Raw genomic sequence first — 25,722 nt, 5'->3', positions numbered from 1 at the left:
CAGCACGCCAGGCCTCCCTGTCCATCACCAACTCCCAGAGTTCACTCAAACTCGCGTCCATCGAGTCGGTGGTGCCATCCAGCCATCTCCTCCTCTGTCGCCCCCTTCTCCTCCTGCCCCCAGTCTCTCCCAGCATCAGAGTCTTACAGGTTCTCATTAGTCACCTATTTTATGAAAGTGAAACTGTACTCGCGCAGTGTCAGCAATGTACATGGTCAGTCCCAGTCTCCCAGCTCACCCCGCTCCCCTTCCCCCTTCGGTGCCCATTCGTTTGTTCTTTCTGCCTCTGCTTTGCCAATAGGATCATCTATACCATTTTTAGTTATTTTGAACACTGTGTCTTTGTTAAGTTCCTATTCTGCTTCATCAACATTGCTTGGTGTCCTGAACTGACAGTCTGAGGTGCAGCATGTGAGAACTGGAAATCTGATCACCTTAGTGTCCTGGGTACTGTTGGTAAATTGGGATGCCCCCCGCCACCGTGCCTGCCCCACCCCCTCCAGCATTTATTGCATTCCACATTCCTATCCCTGCAGCCGTGATTTAATAGTATCTTTGTTCCAAGAGGACCCTAAAGTTTTATTAAGAATGTAATGATCATAATGCTGGTTTAATACCACCCTTGTACTTAATGCAGAAGTTAGCAGTAAAGTCAAAATATGATAAAACCAAGAGGGAATAATTGGATTTGAGTTGTTTAGATAACAAAATAAACATCATTTGAGATACTAGGGTTTCTATTTATTTTCCAGGATAGAATGTCACATTGTTATTAAGTGGCCAGCATTTACATAAAGACACCAAAGCGGAATACTTTCTGACATGTTAGAACACAATAACATGAATTCTATATTTCAAGGCTCTTGTAACTCTTGATTTATTTCTACCTGGGGGCCTAGAATTGGGGACTGAGCAGTTTGAAGTATGGGGCTGAAATACACAGATGGCATAAACTGGGCACAGGCTGAAGAAGAGACACGTCATGTGATTCAGTGGTGTGCTGACGGCCACCAGCCTCCTCTACATGGGAGCTTCTCACTTAAAACCCTTAAAAACGGTCACTTTCATTAGTATCTTCCGTCTATATGTCTGTGTTCTGCAGAATGGTTCCCAGAACTGTCATGTGAGAAGACTATGAAATGCTTTCAGCAGCAGTCTCAGTGTAGCATTTTCGTATCATAACGTTTTACCCTCCGAAATCACCTCAGATGTTTCCATGATCACAATTCACTGATCACCATTATGAGCATTTTACACTAAGGAAGTTTTTGCTCACTCTGTCCAACGTTTCCACAGAAACAAACTAACAGATGTTTGACTCACTCAGAAAGCATTTATTGAAAGCCAGCCAGGTGCTAAGCACTGTTCCAGGTATCGATAACAAAAACATAAAAATAATTTAACATTTTAAAGCCCCATTTATTTTACCCTCTTCCATCATCTCCGAAACCGCCCCAGGAATTAGCAGCACTGGCTCCCTCCAGCCACAGCCATGAACCAGGCTGGGAACTGGAAGTGAGCTCACATCTCCTCAGGATCGGAATCGAGAAAGGACACCGGCATGAGTTTGGTGCCTGTCGGGTGCCAAGCCCTGAGGCAGGCACAGGACCTTGGACACTTCATGTGGCCCCCGGGACAAGTTGATGGGCAGCTACATACAAGGACAATACCCGGGTTCTGCCTGCCCAATCTGTCCTGCCCAATTCACACCAGATACCTTCTCAGAAGCTCAAACCCTCCCCTGGGCCTCTGTGTCCATCTCCTGCTAACCCAGCCATAGGAGCTAACCGTTCCGCTATCACGCACTTAATCCATCTGTGTCCTTCCCTTTGCTTGTGCTTGCCCAGCCGCCAGAATCAGTAGGTCACCCCAGGGCAGGTGCCCCTCCCCTGCACCACTGTCTGCAATCTGTGTGTGATTTGTCATATTTCCACACCGACCTTGAGCCTGGGTCCACGAGTTCTGATTTTAAGGAAGTTCTATTTGTATCCTGGTTTTCTGTCACGATGTCATCCATGCAAACAGAGCTTCCTCGTTGTCTCTTTGGAGACTTACAGACACCCAGCCCCCTGATGGGATGGATGCGTTTAGGTCTTCTTATGGCTCTGATCTCTAAACACCCCGTTCCAGCCACGAACAGAGACCCCATGCTAATTAATACAGCATGCTAATTAATGTCATGAGAACCAGGCGCAACACTGCCCACCAGGCACAACACCTTTGCCCCAGTACCACTTCATGATTCTGCCAGGCTCCAGAGAAAATACAATTTAACAGTACAGTGATTGTAACCGTAGGAGGTTACTATGAACCACTCAAAATAAAAGCAATGAATTGATACCCAAATTAAAGCACCAAAAGCTTCTTAAAATTCCATGTTCTGAAAATTTGTCTGGAGACACAAGCGGGGTGGGGGTGGGGGTGGGGGGCTGGGGGGGTTCTTTAACAACTACTTTAACTGTTAAATATATAATGAATAAATTTATGGAGATTTCAGAATTAGGTTTTGTGAAGGTAAAATCCATCTGGATTGCTTAAAGGGAAATCTTTCAATCACTCACTCACAATGCAGAAAGCCTCGTGTGAGCTCGTCTCTAGCATCGTTGAAGCAGGAAGTAGAGGCAAAGACGCCGTGAAGCGCCATCTTTCAGACAGAACCATGTGGAAGTGTTGCTGTGTTGCATTTTCTTTATAACAGGAAGCGCCGTCAGTTCAGTTCAGTTCAGTCGCTCAGTTGTGTCTGACTCTTTGCGACCCCATGAATCACAGCACGCCAGGCCTCCCTGTCCATCACCAACTCCTGGAGTTCACTCAGACTCGCATCCATCGAGTCCGTGATGCTATCCAGCCATCTCATCCTCGGTCGTCCCCTTCTCCTCCTGCCCCCAAGCCCTCCCAGCATCAGAGTGTTTTCCAATGAGTCAACTCTTCACGTGAGGTGGCCAAAGTACTGGAGCTTCAGCTTTAGCATCATTCCTTCCAAAGAACACCCAGAACTGGTCTCCTTTAGGATGGACTGGTTGGATCTCCTTGCAGTCCAAGGGACTCTCAAGAGTCTTCTCCAACACCACAGTTCAAAAGCATCAATTCTTCGGCGCTCAGCCTTCTTCACAGTCCAACTCTCACATCCATACATGACTACTGGAAAAACCATAGCCTTGACTAGACGGACCTTAGTCGGCAAAGTAATGTCTCTGCTTTTCAATATGCTATCTAGTTTGGTCATAACTTTTCTTCCAAGGAGTAAGCGTCTTTTAATTTCATGGCTGCAGTCACCATCTGCAGTGATTTTCGAGCTCCAAAAAATAAAATCTGACACTGTTTCCACTGTTTCCCCATTTGTTTCCCATGAAGTGATGGGACTGGATGCCATGATCTTCCTTTTCTGAATGTTGAGCTTTAAGCCAACTTTTTCACTCTCCACTTTCACTTTCATCAAGAGGCTTTTTAGTTCCTCTTCACTTTCTGCCATAAGGGTGGTGTCATCTGCATATCTGAGGTTATTGATATTTCTCCCAGCAATCTTGATTCAAACTTGTGTTTCTTCCAGTCCAGCGTTTCTCATGATGTACTCTGCATATAAGTTAAATAAGCAGGGTGACAATATACAGCCTTGATGCACTCCTTTTCCTATTTGGAACCAGTCTGTTGTTCCATGTCCAGTTCTAACTGTTGCTTCCTGACCTGCATACAGATTTCTCAAGAGGCAGGTCAGGTGGTCTGGTATTCCCATCTTTCTGAGAATTTTCCACAGTTTATTGTGATCTACACAGTCAAAGGCTTTGGCATAGTCAATAAAGCAGAAATAGATGTTTTTCTGGAAATCTCTTGCTTCTTTGAAGATCCAGCAGATGTTGGCAATTTGATCTCTGGTTCCTCTGCCTTTTCTAAAACCAGCTTGAACATCAGGAAGTTCACGGTTTACATATTGTTGAAGCCTGGCTTGGAGAATTTTGAGCATTACTTTACTAGCATGTGAGATGAGTGCAATTCTGCGGTAGTTTGAACATTCTTTGGCATTGCCTTTCTTTGGGATTAGAATGAAAACTGACCTTTTCCAGTCTGGTGGCCACTGCTGAGTTTTCCAAATTTGCTGGCATATTGAGTGCAGCACTTTCACAGCATCATCTTTCAGGATTTGAAACAGCTCAACTGGAATTCCATCACCTCCACTAGTTTTGTTCATAGTGATGCTTTCTAAGGCCCACTTGACTTCACATTCCAGGATGTCTAGCTCTAGATGAGTGGTCCCACCATCGTGATTATCCAGGTCGTGAAGCTCTTTTTTGTACAGTTCTTCTGTGTATTCTTGCCACCTCTTCTTAATATCTTCTGCTTCTGTTAGGTCCAGACCACTTCACCACAGATGCAGATATTGAATGTCTTGGGAAATAGTGCGGCACTGGTTCAAGTATTCAGAACAGTTGTACAGATCATTTAAGAAATGTTTTCATTAGGTGCACCACAGCCCCCACCAGCTTTCCTGAAGGTCCCATCATTTCATGACCCCCACGGTCTGCCCTTCAGTAAGATGTTCCTTTGGATCTAAAGCATAAATAATTTCTTACAGTTGGAGAGGCTTTCATTGGGATTAAACCTCAGATCCTGTTTTATTTTGCTCACGAATCAGCCATGTGGGGCTTCCTCCCTCTGCACATGCCATTGTTCTTTCTCATCTTTCTTTGCAGGAACCCTTCCTTCCTTCTCTTTGGCAAGAGCCAGACTTGATCTGAAGAGTTGACTCATCTGTCCATCTTCTCCCACCCCTTTCCTGGGTCCTTCAGGCAAAGCTCTTTTCTAATGGCAAGCCTACCCTGCACCATGTTCTTTCCCTTGTAGCAGGGGAACCTCTTCCTATGTGCACCGATGGTGATTTATACCAGATCTACTCCCTCTAAGACCATTTTTGAGAGAGTAGGTCTGGTCATATTGCTATGGAACCCCATGCCTAGCTAGATACCTGGCACATTCTAGACTTTCATCAAAGATTTGGGGTTGGTGGATGGGTGGGTAAATGAATGAATGGATGACTGCCTAGAGAAATGGACACGTCAGCAAGTTTCATAGTCATCTTTGACATGGAAATGAGGATTCAGAGTTGCAGAGGTTAGTGAAAGGTAGGAGCAAGAGTGAATTATAAAATGTTAGGTGTTGTTAGTTTTTAATTTCTTAATTTTTAATTATTTGTACTTGTCTTCAATGTCTGGATTAAGCATATTTTATTTTTAACTTAGGAAGTGTAATTTTGTTAAATCTATGATGAATGCTGCTACTGCTAATATAAATGAATAGAGCTTCGGGGATAGAACGACATTGGACCATGTCTAGAACATGAGACTTCTAGGTCATTAGTCTACCATGTGTACCTACTCCTGAGTAGACATTAGCTTTTAATTCATACCAGTTTTTGTCCCTTAAACTTTTCAATGATGCTGGGCTTTCCAGGTATCTCAGTGGTAAAGAACCCACTTACCAAAGCAAGAGATGTCAGATTTGATCCGTGGGTTAGGAAGATCCCCTGAAAGAGGAAATGGCAACTCACTCTAGTGTTCTCGCCTGGAAGATTCCATGGACTCAGGAGCCTGGCAGGCTACAGTCCATAGGGTGGCAAAAGAGTCACACATGACTTAACAACTGAACAACGGCAACATTTTATGACAGCTGTGTGGAGCATTTCTAATGCTAATGACCTTCTTTCCATTTTAGGATATCTGTAAAGCCCTGTGGTGCCACCGGATAGGAAGGAAATGTGAGACTAAATTCATGCCAGCTGCAGAAGGCACTACTTGTGGGCATGACATGGTAAGAAGCTCACCTTAGGCACAGACATCATATTCAGATGTCAGCCTTCCAGCCATGCATCCTGCCGCCTTTTGTCTTTGTATTTCTGAGCCTGTCTTCCTGATCTTTATGCTCCTATCTGCTACAACTGAGCGACTGACCTGAACTGATACTATGTCGAAAGATTGCTTAATTTATATTAATTCTATGAAGAGGACTGACTCCCCTTCTCACTTTTCTAGTGATACATTGATGAGATACCTGCAGTTACTAGACACTGATGTCAGGCAACAAGTGATGGCCGATTCTGTTTAATGAGGGGGAATGTTAAACTCTCGGCTACCTTATAATCATACAAAGAACTAGTAGTGTTCAGTAGTTCTGATAAAGCCTCAGAGCATCCATTGAAGACTGTGGAACAGAGCCTTTTGACTACTGCTCCTGGGAAAATTAGATGCTGTCCTGGGGAAAAGAGAACATTCATAAGACGCAAGTTCATTACTAACTGGGAAACAATGACGATTCTGTCATTAAAACTGAAAATTAAATTCTCTTTATGCTCAAGAGTAATATTTTAATTCTTTTTATATAAGCTGCACGATTGTATTTTTCAGACTATAAAAGGCTACCGAAAAAGATAAACATATGTCAGAACCAAATTGTCACCGTAACCATTTTTTCTTCTATGTATCTGAACTTTTTAGTGATGCTAACAAGTACAAAAGGGAAACATATGTCTGAATATTATTGATCTAGTGCATTTAAAGTCTGAAGTAAACTTTGTTACGCTATAAACATATTTAAATGTGAGTAGTTGACTCATTGGAAAAGACTCTGATGCTGGGAAGGATTGGGGGCAGGAGGAGAAGGGGACGATAGAGGATGAGATAGCTGGATGGCATCACCAACTCGATGGACGTGAGTCTGAGTGAACTCTGGGAGCTGGTGATGGACAGGGAGGCCTGGCGTGCTGCAATTCATGGGGTCGCAAAGTCGGACACGACTGAGTGACTGAACTGAGCTGAACTGAGTACAGAAAGAAAGGATTTACAGTATTAAGAAACAATGTTAACATGCTTTCAGGTTAAATTATTGCAATGCTGACTGAGAAAATGAAGAGAAATGAGGTAAATTTGCCTAGGAATAACACCTAAGAACCATTAATCCTACACATGTTAATACACTTTATTTTCAGACTTTCCAAGGGTGGGATTGATATTTAAATCTGTCTAGCGATATAGAGAGCAGTAAACTAATCCATAGCAAAAGAGTCTAATAAGAACGCTTTTAGTTTCTCAAAAGGCAGAAGGAGAAAAGAGTGACAGTGGATAAAATGGCTGGATGGCATCTGGTGGACATGAACTTGAGCAAACTCAGGGAGAGGGTGAGAGACAGGAAAGCCTGGAATGCCGCAGTCCACGGAGATGCAAAGAGTCAGACATGACTTGGCAACAGCTTGATACTGAACAACAGTATCTCAAAAGAGGAAACGCGTTTGCTGAGGTACTGCAATGTAGAGATACCAGTTGTCACAGGGTACCAGGGAACTTGGGCTTCCCTGGCGGCTTAGATGGTAAAGAATCTGTCCCTGATGCGGGAGACCCGGGTTGTATCCCTGGGTCGGGAAGATCCCCCAGAGAAGGAAATGGCTACCCGCTCCAGTGTTCTTGCCTGGAGAATTCCATGAGGAGGAGCCTGGTGGGCTACAGTCCATGGGGTCCCAAAGAGTTGGACACCACTGAGCGACTGACACTCTAACCAGGCGATTACCCGAGCTTTAAGCTGCAGGTGGTCATGACTCCCCGCACATAGTTGCTTGCAAAGTTTTCAGAATTATGCTGATTTCTTGAGAGATTGGTAGCCTTCCCACTGTTGCCCTGGTGATGGTGCAACACCAGTATGGCTTGGCTCTCCAGGCAGCCTGCTTTCTTTAAAATCTGCTACTTTTCTGGGATGATGTAATAACTCTGGTGCCACCAGTATATTATCATTACATTCTGTTTACCTTGAAAGCACAATTGTTGTTGTTCAGTTTCTAAGTTGTGTCTGACTCTTTGGGACCCCAGGGACTGCAGTACGTACCAGCCTCCCCTATCCTTCACTATCTCCTGGAGTTTGCTTAAACTGATGTCCATTGAGTCAGTGATGGCATCCAACCATCTCATCCTCTGTTGCTGATTTTCACTGGTATTTTTTTTTCATTATGTTTCCAAATAGAGCTTTTTCCTTCAGATTGAAAAGAATTAGCGCATATTAAGCCAGAATAGATCCTCACAAATTGCGCGGCATTAAGTGTTCTGCCTAGAATCTCGTGGGTGCCCAGTGGCCAGGATGGGACAAGCATCAGAGGCCCCTGTAAAAGCTTCTCTGATGTTAGTTGTGCATCCTTGCGCATCACTGGTCCACAGGTGGCCATGAGGTGTACTGACTGAGAAGTGAGCGTTACCGAAAGTCAGTGTCCCCGTACTTTGTGGTATTCCAGAGCAGTGGGTATGTTCTAGATAACTGACAGTAGCTCTTCAGCTTCTGTACATCTCTGTCCTGAATGGGAGCCTATTCCCCTCCACCAGCTACAACAATGAGGCTCTGGGTGGACATGCATGCAGGTACACCTGACCAGTGGCCAGTACATCTTTTAGTGACAAGAGCTGTCCTTAGAGCGTTATATACATTGAATCCCCACAAGCATCCAGAGGGTAAACCTATGGTAGCCCCCACTATAGACCCAAGAACTCTTCCAGGAAAAAGACACTGGGTTCCCTGTGCTTGCGCCATGAGAAATCCGTAGCAAGGGGGTGAGGACCACAGCCTGGATGCACGCCAGAGCAGATTCTGGTTCTTCAGTGATCCCTGGTGTAAAATTAAACCAGCTCTCACTTTGTGATTACGTTTGGTACAAGGACTGGGTCATTACCCTGGGTCCCTGGTACAACTCAGTCTGGTGGTTTCCATCATGCCTGATGCTCAGAGAAGGACGGGCAGGCTCAGGGCCCCTGAGTCAGTGCCCAGGTCACGCACCTAGCTGAGCCGATATGTGGGGCTCGTTCTCTCCATGGCATCAGTTTTCCTGACTCATTATGCTGCTTCCCTGTCTGTACTGGGTTTCAGAGTGACTGGGGATTCCGTGGTCAGCATCACAACAGGATGTGTGCTTCACGGTGACCTCACACTGCCCAAGAGAAAGCCTCCTTTCAAGTCGTCGACAAAACATAAAACTGTGACCAAATGGGATGGTTCTTAGAAATATAACCAGTGCTTCTTCGGACATTTTGTGTGTCTACTTAACATAAGGATCTTATGCTGACCACGTCACTCACCAGCTGCATGGGTCTGCAACCTGTGAGAAATTATGCTCAAAATTGTATGTGTGCATGTTTATATTTGCGTGTCTACATGCAACTTTCTTGGGAGAAGATGTAGTGGCTTCTCCTCAAATTCACAAAAAAAATAATTTTTAAGAATAGTCCCTTAAGGATAATCTTGGTCATATATCCAGAGAGAATGATAATTGGAAAAGATACATGCACCCGTATGTTCATAACAGCACTATTTACAGTAGCCAAGACGTGAGAGCACCCTAAATGTCCATCGACAGATGAATGGATACAGAAGACGTGGTACGTGTATGCAATGGAATGTTACTCAGCCGTAAAAGGAATGAAACAATGGCATTTGCAGCAACATGGATGGACCTAGACATTATCATACTAAGTGAAGTCAGCCAGGCAGAGAAAGACAAATATCATATGATACCATTTATTTGTGGAGTCTAAAAAAGGACGCAGATGAATTTATACACGAAACAGAAACAGACTCACAGAGAGAGGAAACAACATATGGTAACCAAAGGGGAATAAAGTAGGAGCGTGGGCTTAACAGATGCGCATCACTGTACATAAAGTAGACAGCGAGGACCTACTTTACAGCCCGGGAAACTACATCAAATGTTGTGTAATAACCTACAAGGGAAAAGAATCAGAAAAAATACATATTTATGTAAGTATAACTGAATCACCTTGCCATACACCTGAAACTAACACAGCGTTGTGAATCAACTGCACTTCAATTTTACAAAAGGACACTCTGACAAAAACAGCAAAGAAAAAAATGCTGGTGTTTTTCAATGCAGTTATTGAAGCAATGATTATCAAAGCAAAAGACTGGAAATGATGCAAGTGTTCATCAGAAGGACACGGATTGGAAATACACTTACTGGAATGTTTTGTTGCTGCAACAAAGAAGTGAGGGATGTGTCTACCTTCTTCTGCAAATGAACTACAGAATATAGAGTTAAGTGAAGAAAAGAGAATGGAAAAAGATAACACGGGGTCATTTATGAAAGAAAAGGAACAATTAATCTACATTGTTTGCTTATGTCAAAAAATAAAAGAATAAATTCCAAGTCTCAGAAAAACATTACATAAACCCTCTGTTGTTGTTCAGTTGCTCAGTCGTGTCCGACTCTTTGTGATCCCTGGACTGCAGCACACCAGGCTTCCCTGTCCTTCACCATCTCCCGGAGCTTGCTTAAACTCATGTTCATTCAGTTAGTGATGCTGTCCAACCATCTCATCATCTGTTGTCCCTTCCCCTCCTGCCTTCAATCTTCCCCAGAATCAGGGTCTTTTCTAATGAGTTGGCTCATCGCATCATGTGGCCAAAGGATTGGAGATTCAGCTTCAGCATCAGTCTTCCCAGTGACTATTCAGGACTGATCTCCTTCAGGACTGATTTGATCTCCTTGCAGTCCAAGGAACTCTCAAGAGTCTTCTCTAACACCACAGTTCAAAAGCATCAATTTTTCAATGCTCAGCCTTCTTTATGGTCCAACACTCACATCCATATCTGACTACTGGAAAAATCATAGTTTTGATTCTGTGGACCTTGGTTGGAAAACTAATGTCTCTGCTTTTTAATATGTTGTCTAGGTTTTTCATAGCTTTTCTTCAAGGAGTAAGCGTCTTTTAATTTCATGGCTGCAGTCACCATCTGAAGTGATTTTGGAGCCCAAGAAAATAGAGTCTGTTACTGTCTCCATTGTTTCCCCATCTATTTGGCATGAAGTGATGGGACCGGATGCCATGATCTTCATTTTTGAATGTTGAGTTTTAAGCCAGCTTTTTCACTCTCCTCTTTCACCTTCATCAAGAGGTTCTTTAGTTCTTCACTTTCTGCCAGGGTGGTGTTATCTGCATATCTGAAATTATTGATATATCTCCCAACAATCTTAATTCAAGTTTGTGCTTCATCCAGCCTGGCATTTCACATGATGTACTCTGCATAGAAGTTAAATAAGCAGGGTGACAATTCACAGCCTTGATGAACTCCTTTCCCAGTCTGGAACCAGTCTGTAGTTCCATGTCTGTTTCTAACTGTTGCTTCTTGACCTGCATACAGCTTTCTCAGGAGGGAGGTAAGGTGGTCTGGTATTCCTATCTCTTGAAGAACTGTCCACAGTTTGTTGTGATCCACACAGTCAAAGGCTTTAGCATAGTCAATTAAGCAGAAGTAGATGTCTTTCTGGAATTCTCTTGCTTTTTCTATGATCCAGTGGATGTTGGCAATTTGATCTCTGATTCTTTATGTCATTTTAAAACAAATCCTTATGTCATGTAAACCCTTTATGTCATTTTAAAATAAAACTAGACCAAATTTTATTAAAGTAATTTATAAGCATCCCAAGAAAAATGAAATAATTTAACCTAAACAAGTCCCATTTAGGCTTTAAGTCAAGGTATTGGCTTAACCATGACTTGCCAGAGGAATTATCCAAGTGACTTTAAAAACCCAGCGCTTTCTGCATCTCAGGTCGAATGTATCCAGTAGACACCAAGTACTAGAAGGAATCAGAAGCTGTTTTCAGCGACCATATCAATATTGATAGATTGCTTTTGCCTTCCTAAAACTATTATTTTATAGTCTCCTACACCATCAGAATGCCGACTGTGCCCAGTGCATGAGTCCATCAGTGAGAAAACCAAGGCCACTGAACGCAACCCTCTATCTTGTGTAGCTTTTGCACGTGGTGCAAGTGAAGAAACCACGGGGACTTTAGCAGAATAACATCAACGGGCTCTTCTCTGGAGGAAGGGGGGCTGATAGCATCCCCGGCCTCCCTGGGACAGGTGGAGCCCTGTGTGGGTTGTTTCATGTCCTGGGAAGGCTGTGTGACCTCTGACAGGCATCACTTAAAGCCTCCAGGCTCCCAGCCCAGGTGCTTCGGAGCAAAAGCATGAAGCACTGGACGGAAATGACAAGGTGTTGAGACACACAGACCCTCCAGCTGGGCTTTTCCATCCGACAGTCAGTCTGTTGTGACGGCAAGAGATGAAGAGCGTGTTATTGCCAGGGAAGGTTAGAGTTCACACACCTGAGAGGTGAACAATCGGACTACGTGTTCCTGCAACGAAACTTGACTGCACGTGTGAGATTCCAGCAGCTCAGACAGATGCCTGCAAACTAGTCTTCTCTTATCTTCCCTTCATGCAGATTTACAGAACAAGGCTAACTTTGGAAAGAAAAAAAGGAAAGTAGCGTTGACATATATATGCTACTGTGTGTGAAATAGACAGCTAGTGGGAGCTGCTGTGTAACCCAGGGAGCTCAGCGCGGTGCTCCGTGCTGAGCAGAGGGGTGGGATGGGGGCAGGGTCTGGGAAGGAGGCTCAGGAAGGAGGGGACATATGTATACATGTGGCTGATTCACATTGTGGTACAGCAGAAACTAAGACAACGTGGTAGAGCAGTTACACTTCAATTTAAAAAAAGCATTTTTAATGTATTTTCATATGTGCTCCTGAGGACAGGGAGACTGATGTCTGCTTATACTACCAAGCTTCCGGGGCTGAGCATTGCAGTAGTGATGAAGCCAGTCTCCACCCACAGTCAGATCACTGTTCTTGTTTTCGCTGTAATTTTCAGTGGTGCCGCGGAGGGCAGTGTGTGAAATACGGGGACGAAGGCCCCAAGCCCACTCACGGTCACTGGTCAGACTGGTCTCCGTGGTCGCCTTGCTCCAGGACCTGCGGAGGAGGGGTGTCACACAGGGACAGGCTCTGCACAAACCCCAGGTGAGCGCTCAGACCGCCCTCCTCCCCAGCGAGCCACCTCTCTGTGACAAACTTCCCAAACAGAATGTGGAAGGAAGCTCGGGGAAAATAATTCTGTACTTCCCGTATTACTGCAAAAGAATTCCAAGGCAGAAAGCCCTTTCACTCAGGCATGTACTGTATAGTGATGCCTCTGTGATATGATTTAAGGTGCTTGTAACTATTTGACCGCAACAAAAGTAACAGTGCATGGATGCTCAGCTTCTCAGTCATGTATAACCCCTTGCGGCCCCGTGGACCTACCAGGCTCCTCTCTCCATGGAACTTCCCAGGGAAAAGTACCAGAGTGGGTTGCCATTTCCTTCTTAAGGGGATCTTCCCAACCCAGGAGTTGAACCCAACTCTCCTGCATTAGCAGGCAGATTCTTTACCGCTGAGCCACCAGGGAAGGCCCCGAAGTAACAGACGGACAACAGTATTCAGGAACTCGATTGTAATCACATTTACATGAAATACCAAGGTTCTGCCTAAAATATGGAAATTCGTCATAAGAAAAGTATAGAGAACACAAATGAGTGAGAATCAGTAAGAACAGTTTTTTCAAGTGAGAGAAACAAAGCCTTGGTTTTTCATCAAATATATTGACCTGCACGGTGTGTGGCTCCATTGTGTCTTGTGTAGGAGACAAGGATGTTAGAAGCAGACCGCAGTGCAGTGGAAGGAAAGGGATGTTCAGATGTCATTGTGCGCCTTTGTTTGTTTAACTTACGTTGACACTAAGTAAGATGATTTATGTCAGTCCTGTCTGTAATGCATGAGACCCGGCTGGTCTCCTGCTTCGGCAGGATGCTCCCCTTCTGGGGTGTCTGCATGAATTCTAGGGGTGAAGGGGGGTGTTTACTGTCCCTTGCAGACAGTGGAGGATGACTGCTCCTTCTGTCCCCATCTGATGTCCTGGCCTTGTCACAAGGAAGCTGGGAGTGGAAAGAAGCTGCCATCTGGAGAGTGAAGCAGTTGAATTTCAGGCTCATTTCTGCTTTTCACCACTGCCCTTCCTTAGTCATGCTCTGCTTTTTAGAATTCAGAAAACAGAGGTGCCCACCTGCCTCCTACAGGGAGATGAGCAAATACATGCCACTCCTTTTCCAAGTTCTAACCTGTTGTATCAATATTGCAAATGATACACCCAATAAAAAAGGCAAACACTACCCATATTGTAAGAATGTAACAAGTGCAAGGGGCTTCTTAGAAAGGCACTTTCCTTGACTGGTGACAGTAACTACCTTAACATTACCTGCTCCCTCTGCCTAACAAGCCCGATTCAAGGGAGGGGTGAGTAGCTGTTCTAAGGCAAGTTGCTAACCATGAACTATACATTTCAGACCATCGCATGGAGGCAAGTTTTGCGTGGGCTCCACGCGAACTCTGAAGCTTTGCAACAGTCACACATGTGCCCACAACAGCGTCGACTTTCGTGCCCAGCAGTGTGCTGAGTTCAACGGCAAACGGTTCCGAGGATGGTTCTACAAGTGGAAGCCGTACACCCACGTGGAAGGTAAATCTCAAATCCTGCTTTCTGGCAGCAGCCTCGGCTTCCTCGCCCTTTAAAGAACTGCAGAGTCTGTAGAGTGGGTCCAGGTAGACCGGATACTGTGAGGCCAGTCACAGCTTCTGTTCTGGTTGTTAGGGCTGTTCCACCTGCCCCGAGGCATCTTACTGAAAGCTGACCAGCTGTGTGCTCAGAAAAACGGCAAGCTAGTGAGTCTGTGCAAAGTGCCGTGGAATCCTTAAAGAGGTGATGAAACACTCAAAGTCCATGATTTATTGATAATGAATCAATTCTTTTAAAATTACAAATCACAGTAGCTGATGGTGATATGGCGATGAGTGTATCACCCATTGAATGGTTAGCATTGCTGAAAAATGAAAGAAAAATATCCATATCTTTTGGAAAATCAGATACTACACTGTATTTGGAAAAATTAGATCTATAACTTAGAAACCAAGAAGCTTATTTGTACTGTATGTAAGATTTTACTCTCCAGATGGAGAGAAATATGCGTTATTCTTATCATTATAATAACTTGAACTCAGTAGCTCAAGTAGTATAATTTGAGAATAAATTCAAAGAACACCTAATCATCGTGTTCTTCGGAATTGAGAATATTATCAGGAAATACTTGGGGAATACATAAGTCGGGCCTTATCTCACCTGGCACTTAACTATCTCAGTATATATAATGTTTTCATGGTGAGAGGTTTATGAAATCAGTAAATTCTGGAAGGAAAATTGAAGCAGTTTTACACAAAGGCTTTTTTGTTGGGTTATTACTTCCAAACTCAGCGAAAATGAAGCCAGTGAGAAACAAGGAAGCAGGAGAATAAAGGAGAAAGAACGCTGAGATCAGGGTCAGAAAATCTGTGTCCTGTTCCTGGTTTTCCTCATCTTCAGTAAATACGCTCATTGATCATGGAAACACATGTTAAATTTGATTCTTAGCATTATTCAGTCGGTTCTCTTATCCTGCACAATAAAGAACATATTTGTGTATGAACATTGGGCCAATGGAAACTCCTAAGGCAGAAAAATATTTATTATCAACTGTTCCCTTCTTTAATATTTATTCTCAACTCTTGCCTTCTTTACTGAGAAGAGAACAAAGGAAAAAAAAAAATTCTACAAAAGTTCGTATTAGCCATATAAATTATAAATCCTTGAAATGGATTACCGAGCGAGGGTGTGAACTTGATCTTCCAGGCTTAAGTACGTAATGAGATCTATATTCTCCATGTGACAATATTTTTGGCAATTCACTATATTTTTTAAGAAAAACCAATGTTCTTTGGAGATTGCATCCGAAAGTTATTCTCTTTATCAGTTTAAAAATATTATATGTTTTAGTAAATGTAGTAGCTAATTAAGAAATTTTGTGATTATTTTAATTATTTTATCGTACTTTATTTATAAGAATTTTGTATATTGTTGCAAAATGGTAGTGATTTTTTGCATTTCTACACAGATCAGTTAATTATACTAGTAAAATAGTTGAACAGTAATGTAGTTCAAGTCAACAAATGTTTATTGAATGCCTGCTATGTGCCAACCACTGTGTGTAGAATGAGGATCGATAAAGGACAGAGGAGAGTAAAAATTAATAGTGAAGCTTTAAAAAATAATTTTAAAATGAAAGGAAAAAAGAAGTCGAAAGAGGCAAGTTTAAAAATGTCTTTGCTATGTATTATTGTGTGGGAGTTTTTGTGGGCAAAAAAAAAGAAAAAAAAATAGTCTATAACATTTAGAGCAAAAAGTGATCAGAGCTTAAGTATCTTTCTTATTTGTGTTTGTGTGTGTATTTCTTTTTAAGATCAGGACTTCTGCAAACTCTACTGTATCGCAGAAGGATTTGATTTCTTCTTTTCTTTGTCAAATAAAGTCACAGATGGGACTCCATGCTCGGAGGATAGCCGTAATGTTTGTATAGATGGGATATGTGAGGTAATAATGATCATTCATTCATTCAACAAACATCTCCCAACAGTCCGCTTTGTGCCAGGCATCCTGTAAGGGGCTAGGGAGACCAGACACCTAAAACCACACCCTTTCCCTCCCTGTCACAGCCCAGAGGGAGAGAAAGCCATGAGCGCAGGAGGCAGTTTGGCAGTGGAGGTGTATGCAGAGCTCCGCGGGAGGGACAAGCTGCTTCCCTCTTAGACATGGACCCGGGAAACTCTCAGGGCTGCCGGGTGGTGGTGGGGGAGCTAGATCTGAAAGGATGAGACGGAAGAGGGCCGTGGGGGAAGCGGGGAGGGGGACCTGGTGGTGCAGGAATCACGGGCTGCAGGAGCGGTCCGGTGGTCAGAGAACGAGGAGGCAGCAGGAGCTGGGGGACGCCGGCGGTGAGTGGAGGAGGAGGTGCTCGCAAAGGGCCGTTTGCTGCTGGCAGACTTGGGTGGTTTTACCCTCACATTCCGGTGGAAGACACTGCAACTGGGAACTGGCAGGCGAAGCATCAGATGGCAGCCACCCGGCGGTGGCGTCAGAGTGAAGGAAGCCAGGCACAGCTTAGAGCCAGGGGCCCCTGCATGTCTCTGGCGGGGTCTCGGGGAGATCACAGCCTCACTCCTGCTGGAGAGGGACTCTGGGCGTGGGCTGGGAAACGGGCTGCTGCATGGACCCAAAGCTCTGACCTTATCACCATGCGCAGAAGTGAGATGTGGGGAGCATTTCGTTACATTAGTAAACAAAGTGGGGGGGCTATGTGCAATGACAAATACCGGGCTTTTCAGGGAAGTGACTCAATATCTGTATTCAGTGGAGTCCAAAGACCTTGGTCCCAGATCTGATTTCCTCTAAAAGTGTAAAGCGTGACTGGTAAAGTCGGACCAGCACTGTGAGGTTAGACTAAAGCAGCACACACAGGGCTTCCCTGGAGGCTCAGACGGTAAAGAATCCGCCTGCAGTGCAGGAGACCCGGGTTCCATCCCTGGGTGGGTAAGATCCCCGGGAGACGGGAATGGCAACCCACTGCAGTGGGTTGCCTGGAGAACCCCATGGACAGAGGAGCCTGGCAGGCTACAGTCCATGGGGTTGCAAAGAGTCAGACACCAGACACAACTGAGCAATTAACACACACACACACACACACACACACACACACACACACACTGTTCAGATCTCTTTCAGCTTCAAAACGCTCAGCTCTCCACCCACCATGTCTGATTATCAGTTAGTTTGTTAAATATCTCGTTGTTTTTATGTATTCTTAGTGATACAGTGTCACAATTCCTTATTTATAATTCTAAAGTCCAAAGAGCCACAAAAGGGAAAGTTTATATGGCTGTAAAATATAAGGCAACTTGAATTTATTTGTTTGCAATGTTGCCTTAAATTCATGAGACTGTCTTCAGTTATGTTTATCCCACTCAGTGTGTGAGTTTTACAAACATCATCCATGTCCCCACATCTTATATAGAATATGTTAGTTACCTTCCTGCAGTCCAAAAACCCTGAGTTGTGCAGTGTATCTGGTATTTCAAACAAGGGGTTGTAGACCCTGGCTACTTCATTTCTGAATGGACTTTCTTTTTTACCTAGGTAGCCTGTATCTTTTGTTAGGAAATGTAAGACTAACAAGCATCACAGAATTTATAAAGAGCTGCTAAAATTCGAAGACCATAGCCAAATGTGCTATAATTTGGGAATAATCGTCCCATGGTCTACGTTCCTTCTTTGTCTCTACACAAGACAGTCCAGAAGCATGAGGTGAATTCCAGTGGACCCCCATGAGGCCACATGCTTGTCATTTGTGCTTGGCTCTTGACGTCGGGCTGAAATTTACCCACGTCTCCCACAAGACAGTGCGACAGGTGTAACTCAGGGCTCCAGGCAGGACGGCTGTGTAGCAGTGCCAGAGAGGACAGGCTGTGCTTGCCACAAGAAGGCCTCCTTTGGACGGAAGCATAGCTTGACAGTCTCACAGCGCACATACTGGGTATCCAATAAATATTTGTTAACTCTCCCGTGTCGGTGAAACTTTCCAGCTCTCCGGGGAAAGGCTTGTGACTTCGCTCCTGTTGTCTTGTCTTTCATGAATGACCCGTGGCCTCGTGGGTCCCACAGAGAGTGGGGTGTGACAACATCCTGGGGTCCGACGCTACGGAGGATGCCTGCGGCGTGTGCCAAGGCAACAACTCCAGCTGCACAACGCACAAGGGCCTCTACGCCAAGCAGCACCGGGCCAACCGTGAGTCCACCCGTGGGATCCGCCCACCAGCCGAGCAGAGACAGAAAGGGACCCTCGGTGGGAAGGAAGGGGGTGTAGAGAAAATAGCCAATAGGCAGGGTCCTGAGAGCCCTATGTGACTCTTGGCCTGCTTTGCTTCTCAAACCTGTTTTGATTAGAAGTGGTTGCTAGGTTATTTCAATTAAAGCAGTTCTTAGAAACCATGAATATTACAATAGCTCTGTTCCAATTAAATTAAAAAAAAAAAAAAAAAAACTCCTTTATAGGATTCATGGAACTGGATGGCCAAACTAGACCTCCAGGTTCCAAACTCTGATCCCCAAGGGCTGGTCACGGAGAGCTACGGGCCCTGGGGTTGGCCCTGTGCTGCTGAAACACCACCTTCTCCCCTCCCATTTCCTCTGCCCAGAGTATTACCAGATGGTCACCATCCCCTCTGGAGCCCGGAGCATCCACATCTATGAAACGAACGTATCTACCTCCTACATTTCCGTGCGAAATGCACTAAAAAAGTACTACCTGAACGGACACTGGACGGTGGACTGGCCTGGCCGGTACAAGTTTTCAGGAACCACCTTTGACTACAGACGTTCCTACAAGGAGCCTGAGAGCTTAGCCTCTCCTGGGCCAACCAACGAAACGCTGATTGTGGAGGTGAACCCCAGCCTCCTGCTCTCAGGGCTTGGATGGGGGGTCTTGGGGCATTTCTGTAGGTTCAAGGCTATATTGGTGAAATATCACATCCCCAGAAAATTGTTTGCAGTTAATGTCTCTGAAACAAGACTAATCAATGCACAGACTGAGTGAGCCAGTGGACCGCTCGTCTTTCCCTCTAGGCGCGTGATGAGATTTATAAGGACACACCCACGCAGTCCTGGGTTTTCCATCTTTATTAGTGGATCGTGACCCAAGCCCGCATCTCTCCTGTAAGCTCTGCGGCCGTGAGAAGCGGCCGCGGTGGGGGTCTCTGTCTGTGCCTGTGTTTCGGGTGGGATCAGGATTCTCCTGAGTCCGGTGGAGACAGGAGTGAGGTGAGAACCCACCACCTGGGCCCAGTGCCAGGCAGGGGCCAGCACACAAGCCCCTCTGTGTTCTGCCCAAAATGGCACAGGCCCATGAGATACACTTGAGCAACTTCTAACAACGTAATGTGTCCCCTTGGGACCAGGCAGATGGTGGCAACATGCAGCGGACACACTAATTTCATGTTTTTACGTTTCTGTGCACATTTAAAGGAAAAACTTGGTTAAAATCTTCCCCCTCGGCCTGCACCTGTGCGTGCAGTTGTGAACCCGCCCCCCCCAGGTGCGCTCCACCTGCAACGTGGGCCTGGCAGCTCCATCCCGCCATGCTTGTGTCATCCTGAGAGATGCCTCATCTCCACACGTCCCACCTCCGCCTGCCCTCTCGACCTGGGACTGCTCCCGCCTCCACTTTACAGACACGCTCACCCTGGGTTCCTGCCTTGGTTGTCTCTCTCCCACCATCTGAGGCTTTTAGCTTTACTGCTCATGTGTGCCCAGTCCCGTCTGACTCAGTGGGACCCTGTGAACTGCAGCCCACCAGGCTCTCTGTCCATGGGATTTCCCAGGCAAGAGTACTGGAGTAGGTTGCCATTTCCTCCTCCAGGGGATCTTCCTGACCCAGGGATTGAACTGCATCTCCTGCGCTAGCAGGCAGGTTCTTTACCTGGGGAGCCCCTTTTAGCTTTATTACTCACAGAGAAACAGAGATCGGTCAGGGTTGAAAGTGATGGAGGCTTCCTGGGAGCCCGTTTCCCGTTTCAGGATGTCAGGGGCGAGAGCAGATCTATGGCCTGCAGTGAGGCCATCTGTCCAGGGCTTATCCCTGTCCTACGGCATCTGCCCAGCTAGACTTGAGCTGTGTTGTCGGGGACGGGACTGTGGTGCCAGGGAGCCGGGGAAGGTCCAGTGACTTTATCCACTGGGCCTTCCCGTTAAGAAGCAGTGAAGACTTCAGAGATGGGATTTCTAGTAACAGGCTAATGGCAAAGTTCCCTGCCCCCAACCCACCCGAAAAAAAGCCTGTCATCGAGATCAAGTGTTCAAATACTTTTAGGAGGAAAACGTAGTTGGTTCATGTGGTCGGGTTTCCAGCTAGGAAGTGAAGAGTCCAAGTGCGATTCCATAAGCATGGTTCACAGGTGTGCCCAGCCAGAGAGGGCGTCTTTCCTCCTGCGCCCACACGGAACATGTCAGTAGGCGGAAGATCTCTGCATCCTGTCCCCAGAGGAAGGACTCAGAGTTAGCTTCCATCCTGCAGAGATGAGACGCACTCAACTGTTGGTTGTTTGGAACTCACTAGGCTAGGGTCGGACACGACTGAGCGACTTCACTTTCACTTTTCACTTTCATGCATTGGAGAAGGAAATGGCAACCCGCTCCAGTGTTCTTGCCTGGAGAATCCCAGGGATGGGGGAGCCTGATGGGCTACCGTCTGTGGGGTTGCACAGAGTCAGACACGACTGAAGCGACTTAGCAGCAGCAGCAGCAGCAGCGGGAATTGTGAAGGTGCTTTTTAAGTATCACTCTCTGATTTGCTCAGCTGGGGAGAATGGCTGGGGCTTGCCAGGAAACACCCAGGGAAAGAACCACATGCCTTTGTTAGGTTGCAAAGACCTTGCAGGGAACACTGCATACAGCAAAAGAATCAAATGTCTATACATTTTTATAGATGTGTTTGAGTCTAGTTTAATATTACAGTCATCTTCTTATTGACATGACTAATGTTTCAAGAGCTTAAAACAGGTTTCCTTCTATATGTTGGTTCTGTGCTGTGCTTAGTTGCTCAGTCACGTCCGACTCTCTGTGACCCTGTGGACTGTAGCCCGGCAGGCTCCTCTGTCCATGGGATTCTCCAGGCAAGAATACTGGCGTGGGTTGCCATGCCCCCCTCCAGGGGATACTTCCTAGCCCAGGGGTCGAACCCAGGTCTCCCACATTGCAGGCAGATTCTTTACCAACTGAGTCACCAGGGAATCCCAAGCTACCTACTGTATATTGGTTCTAATTTAACTCATTTTCTCTTTCCCTTTTTTATTTTGTAGCTTCTGTTTCAGGGAAGGAACCCAGGCATTGCCTGGGAATACTCCATGCCGAGGTCGGGGGTTGAGAAGAAGCCTGGATCCCAGCCCAGCTACACATGGGCGACCATCCGCTCTGAGTGCTCCGTATCCTGTGGAGGAGGTAAGTCATATCCCACGGTTGACCTGGTGATGGGCACAGAGTTGCCAGGCATCTTTGGGCCATGGGACCCACTGCCGTGGTCTTCAACACCTAGCCCTGGTCCTTATCACACGCCCTGGTCCCCATCACACGCCCTGGTCCTCATCACGGTGTACCTGGTCCTCATCACAGTGTACCTGGTCCCCATCACACGCCCTGGTCCTCATCACGGTGTACTGACCCTCATCTTGTCCTGATGAGGAGCCCAGGGCTCCTTAACTCTTCCAGAGGCAGAGTGTCTGAGCAGTGGTCCTGAGTGTCCCTCGAGAACTTGGGCTCCCTTTTCTAACTCAGCTGTGTCCATGTGTGACCTTAAAGTTTAGTAAATTGGATTCTGCTTTTTGTCTAAGATTTTTTAAAAGGTAATTTTGTTATTTGAGAACATTCAGATGAAAGCCGCTCAAATTATTATATATTTCTTGTTGATGATGAGAAGTAGAAACCTCTGTGGAAATGAGTGATACAGAGCGGTGATATTTTATCAAATGGTGGTGGTTTCATCGCTAAGTCGTGTCCAACTCTTGCATCCCCATGGACAGTAGCTTGTCAGGCTGCCCTGAGCATGGGATTCTCTAGGCAAGAATACTGGAGTGGGTTGCCATTTCCTTCCCCAGGGGATCTTCCCAACCCAGAGATCGAGCTTGGGTCTCCTGCATTGCAGGAAGATTCTTTACTGACTGAGCTATGAGAGAAGCCCTTTATCAAATGGTCTTGTTCAAACATTTTATTGGAAAGAAATTTGCTATAAAGTCATATGCTTAAATTCACTAAGAAATTATAAGAATTTCGTGAAAGATTCAGTAAAAATGACAAGAAACTACATGTCAAAAAGAAGAATTTCATTTGACAGTAGATGAGTTTGTCCTCTTAATACCTTAAGAATTTTCAGCCCATGACTGAGTTGAAGAAGCTAGTTCACTGGAGAGAGATTTTTAGCTAGAGCCACTTCGTGCTCTCTGAGAAAGGATGGAGAATAGATACTTACACATTTTAGAAACAAAATATTAAGTTCTACCTGATATTGAAAACCAGACACGTTTCCATATGGACAAAGGGCTTTCAGCTTTGCACATTCCAGGTTTTAATAATCGAGAAAGTGATCTAAGCAGTAGTGTAAATTTAAGTATGTGCTGTGTGCTGTGCTTAGTTGCTCAGTCATGTCCAGCTCTTTGCAGCCCCATGGACTGTAGCCCTCTAGGTTCCCCTGTCCATGGACTTTTCCAGGCAAGAATATTGGAGTGGGTTGCCATGCCCTCTTCCAGGGAATCTTCCCAACCCAGGGATCAAACCTGAGTCTCCTGCATTGCAGGCGGATTCTTTACTGTCTGAGCCACCAGGGAAGCCCAAGAATACTGGAGTGGGTAGCCTATCCCTTCTCCAGCGGATCTTCCCCACCCAGGAATCGAACCAGAGTCTCCTGCATTGCAGGCAGACTCTTTATCAGCTGAGCTACAAGGGAAGTCCATGTATTTAAGTATAATAGGACACAAATTAACATTTTATAAAGTAAGAATCAAATGAGTTAATAAGGAAAAAAATGAACTCACGTCTTCTTAATAATTGCTTTAAATCAATGAGCAGAAGGAAACACAGGAAAATTGAACAATTAAAAAATAACAGTCTGAAAAGTTAACACCATGTACTCGATATGTATTTATTCTTCTCATTAAAAATAAAATGTGTAAATCCTGTTTAAATTCTGACATTAGGAGCTTTCTAAGGTAAAATAGAATCCCTTTCTGCAATGCAGGCTAGCAGCAAATGACCCTAAAGGCAGCCAGAGAAAATGTGGGGTGTCCTACTCAGGGGAGGGACCCACACCAGCTATCATTTTGCTCCATTCGGGAAATAAAGCAAAACAGGCCGTACTCGTGGGCATCCCATGTGTGGTCTGGTTATTACTCTCTAACCCCATTTATTCCCCTTCCCTTTCTCTTCTGCTCTTGCTGCGACTCTCTGCAGCCTTTTGGATGCATTTGATTTTATCTGTCCCTGTTTGAGATTATCTAACAGTGTTTGATTAAAATAATAAACCACAAAGCCTTCTATTTGTGTCAGGATAATTTTCAGATGCATCCTTGTAGATTTTCACGTGGCTGCAAGAGTGCAGCGAGTCACAGGGCAGCACGCGTAAGGGCGGCTGTTCCATGAGTGTGTTTCATTAGGGCTTCCCTCTGTGTCCTCCCTGGGAGAGCCAGCATGCAGAGGACGCTGGGTGTCCTCAGCTCCGACCACGTGGCCCGTCTCAGTAGCCTGAAACACTCCAGCGGGTGCTGAGCACACTTGCAAATCGCCAAGCTACACCTAAGAAATAATTCTCACATTGAGGTTTCTAGAGGACATCAACCCAAAACCCATCCCCTAATCATTTGCCTGAAGAATTGTGTTATAGAGGCAGTGAGTGGGTGTTTGTTTTTAACTTCAATGGAAAAATTCATGGAAAATCAAGGTTTCTCAGTTGAACAGCTAGAAGGGATGTCTAACCCCATCCTTTATCATCACCTGTGTAGGAGGTGGCTCATTTATACAGTCTTCCAGTGGAAATGCCAAGGCCGTGCCCCTCAGGACTCAGCGCCTAACCAAGAGCATCTTACGTTTTTTTAATTGAAGTATAGTTAATTTACCATTTTGCGTTAGTTTCAGGGGTACAGCAAAGTGATTCCATGTTATATATATATAAATAACCTATATACATCTGAATAACATATGCATATATGTATAACTGAATATACTGTGCTATTTTGAATATATTTGTTGATTATCTGTCTTATGTATAGTAGTGTGTATCTGTTAATCCTAAACTCCTAACTTATCTCTCCTCCCCTTCCCTCTTAGGTAGCCGTAAGTTTGTTTTCTGTGTCTGTGAGTCTCTTTCTGTTTTGTAAATAGGTTCGTTTGTAACATTTTTTTTAGATTCCACATGTAACTGATCCCATATGATACTGGTCTTTCTCTTTCTGACTTACTTAGTATATCACCTCTAGGTTCATCCATGTGGCTGCAAATGCCATAATTTCATTCTTTTCATGGCTGAGTAATATTCCACTGTGTAAAGATACCGTATCTTTATCCATTCATCTTGGATTGCTTCAGTGTCTTGACTGTTGTAAGCGGTGCTGCTATGGACAGCGGATGCGTGTATCGTCTTGAATCAGTTTTATCTGGATATGCTCAGGAGTGGGATCTTTTAGTTTTTTTAAGGAACCTCCATAGTGTTCTCCATAGTAGCTGCACCAATTTATATTCCCACACCGTCCCCAGCATTACTTTTTGTAGACTCTTTGATGGCCATTTTGAGCAGCGTGAGGTGATACCTCACTGTAGTTTCGATTTGCGTCTCTCTAGTAATTAGCAGTGCTGAGCATCTTTTCATGTCCCTCTGCGCCATCTGTATATCTTCTTTGGAGAAATGTCTGTTTCGGTCTCCTACCCACCTTTTTAATGGGTTGTTTGTTTCTTTGACATTGTGCTAAATTAGCTGTTTGTGTATTTTGAAAATTAGTCCCTTGTTGGTCGCTTTGCTTCCAAATATTGTTTCCCATTCTATAGGCTGCCTTTTCCTTTTAGCTGGGGTTTCCTTTGCTGTGCAGAAGCTTAGAAGTTTAATTATGTCCAATTTGTTAATTTTTAATTTTATTACTCTAGGAGACAGATCCAGAAAATACTGCTGCAGTTTATGTCAAAGGCTGTTCTATGTTTTATTCTAGGAGTTTTATGGTATCTGATCTTACATTTAGGTCTTTAGTCCGTTTTGAGTTTATATTTGTATATGTGTTAGAGAATGTTCTAATTTCATTCTTTTACCTGGGAAAACCGTAGCTGTCCAGTTTTCCCAGAACCACTTATTGAAGAAATCATTTTTTTCTCCGTGTATCCTCTTGCCTATTTTGTCACATATTAATAA

At 44.9% G+C, this 25,722-nt stretch overlaps 1 protein-coding gene across 1 annotated transcript in view; it reads left to right on the top strand.

Moving 5' to 3' along the window:
- Positions 1 to 25,722, top strand: part of ADAMTS16 (ADAM metallopeptidase with thrombospondin type 1 motif 16) — a 173,280-nt gene that overhangs the window by 77,393 nt on the left and 70,165 nt on the right. Inside the window, exons 10-16 of the mRNA XM_068990533.1 lie at positions 5,707 to 5,802; positions 12,702 to 12,850; positions 14,212 to 14,384; positions 16,195 to 16,325; positions 18,450 to 18,573; positions 18,983 to 19,227; positions 21,641 to 21,779. Of these exons, the coding sequence (XP_068846634.1) occupies positions 5,707 to 5,802; positions 12,702 to 12,850; positions 14,212 to 14,384; positions 16,195 to 16,325; positions 18,450 to 18,573; positions 18,983 to 19,227; positions 21,641 to 21,779 (1,057 nt within the window). The remainder of the gene's footprint in view (positions 1 to 5,706; positions 5,803 to 12,701; positions 12,851 to 14,211; positions 14,385 to 16,194; positions 16,326 to 18,449; positions 18,574 to 18,982; positions 19,228 to 21,640; positions 21,780 to 25,722) is intronic.

This window comes from Capricornis sumatraensis, chromosome 18, assembly GCF_032405125.1.
Source record: "Capricornis sumatraensis isolate serow.1 chromosome 18, serow.2, whole genome shotgun sequence".
Classification (NCBI taxonomy): Eukaryota; Metazoa; Chordata; class Mammalia; order Artiodactyla; family Bovidae; genus Capricornis; species Capricornis sumatraensis.
This window is presented reverse-complemented; position numbering and strand designations above follow the sequence as displayed.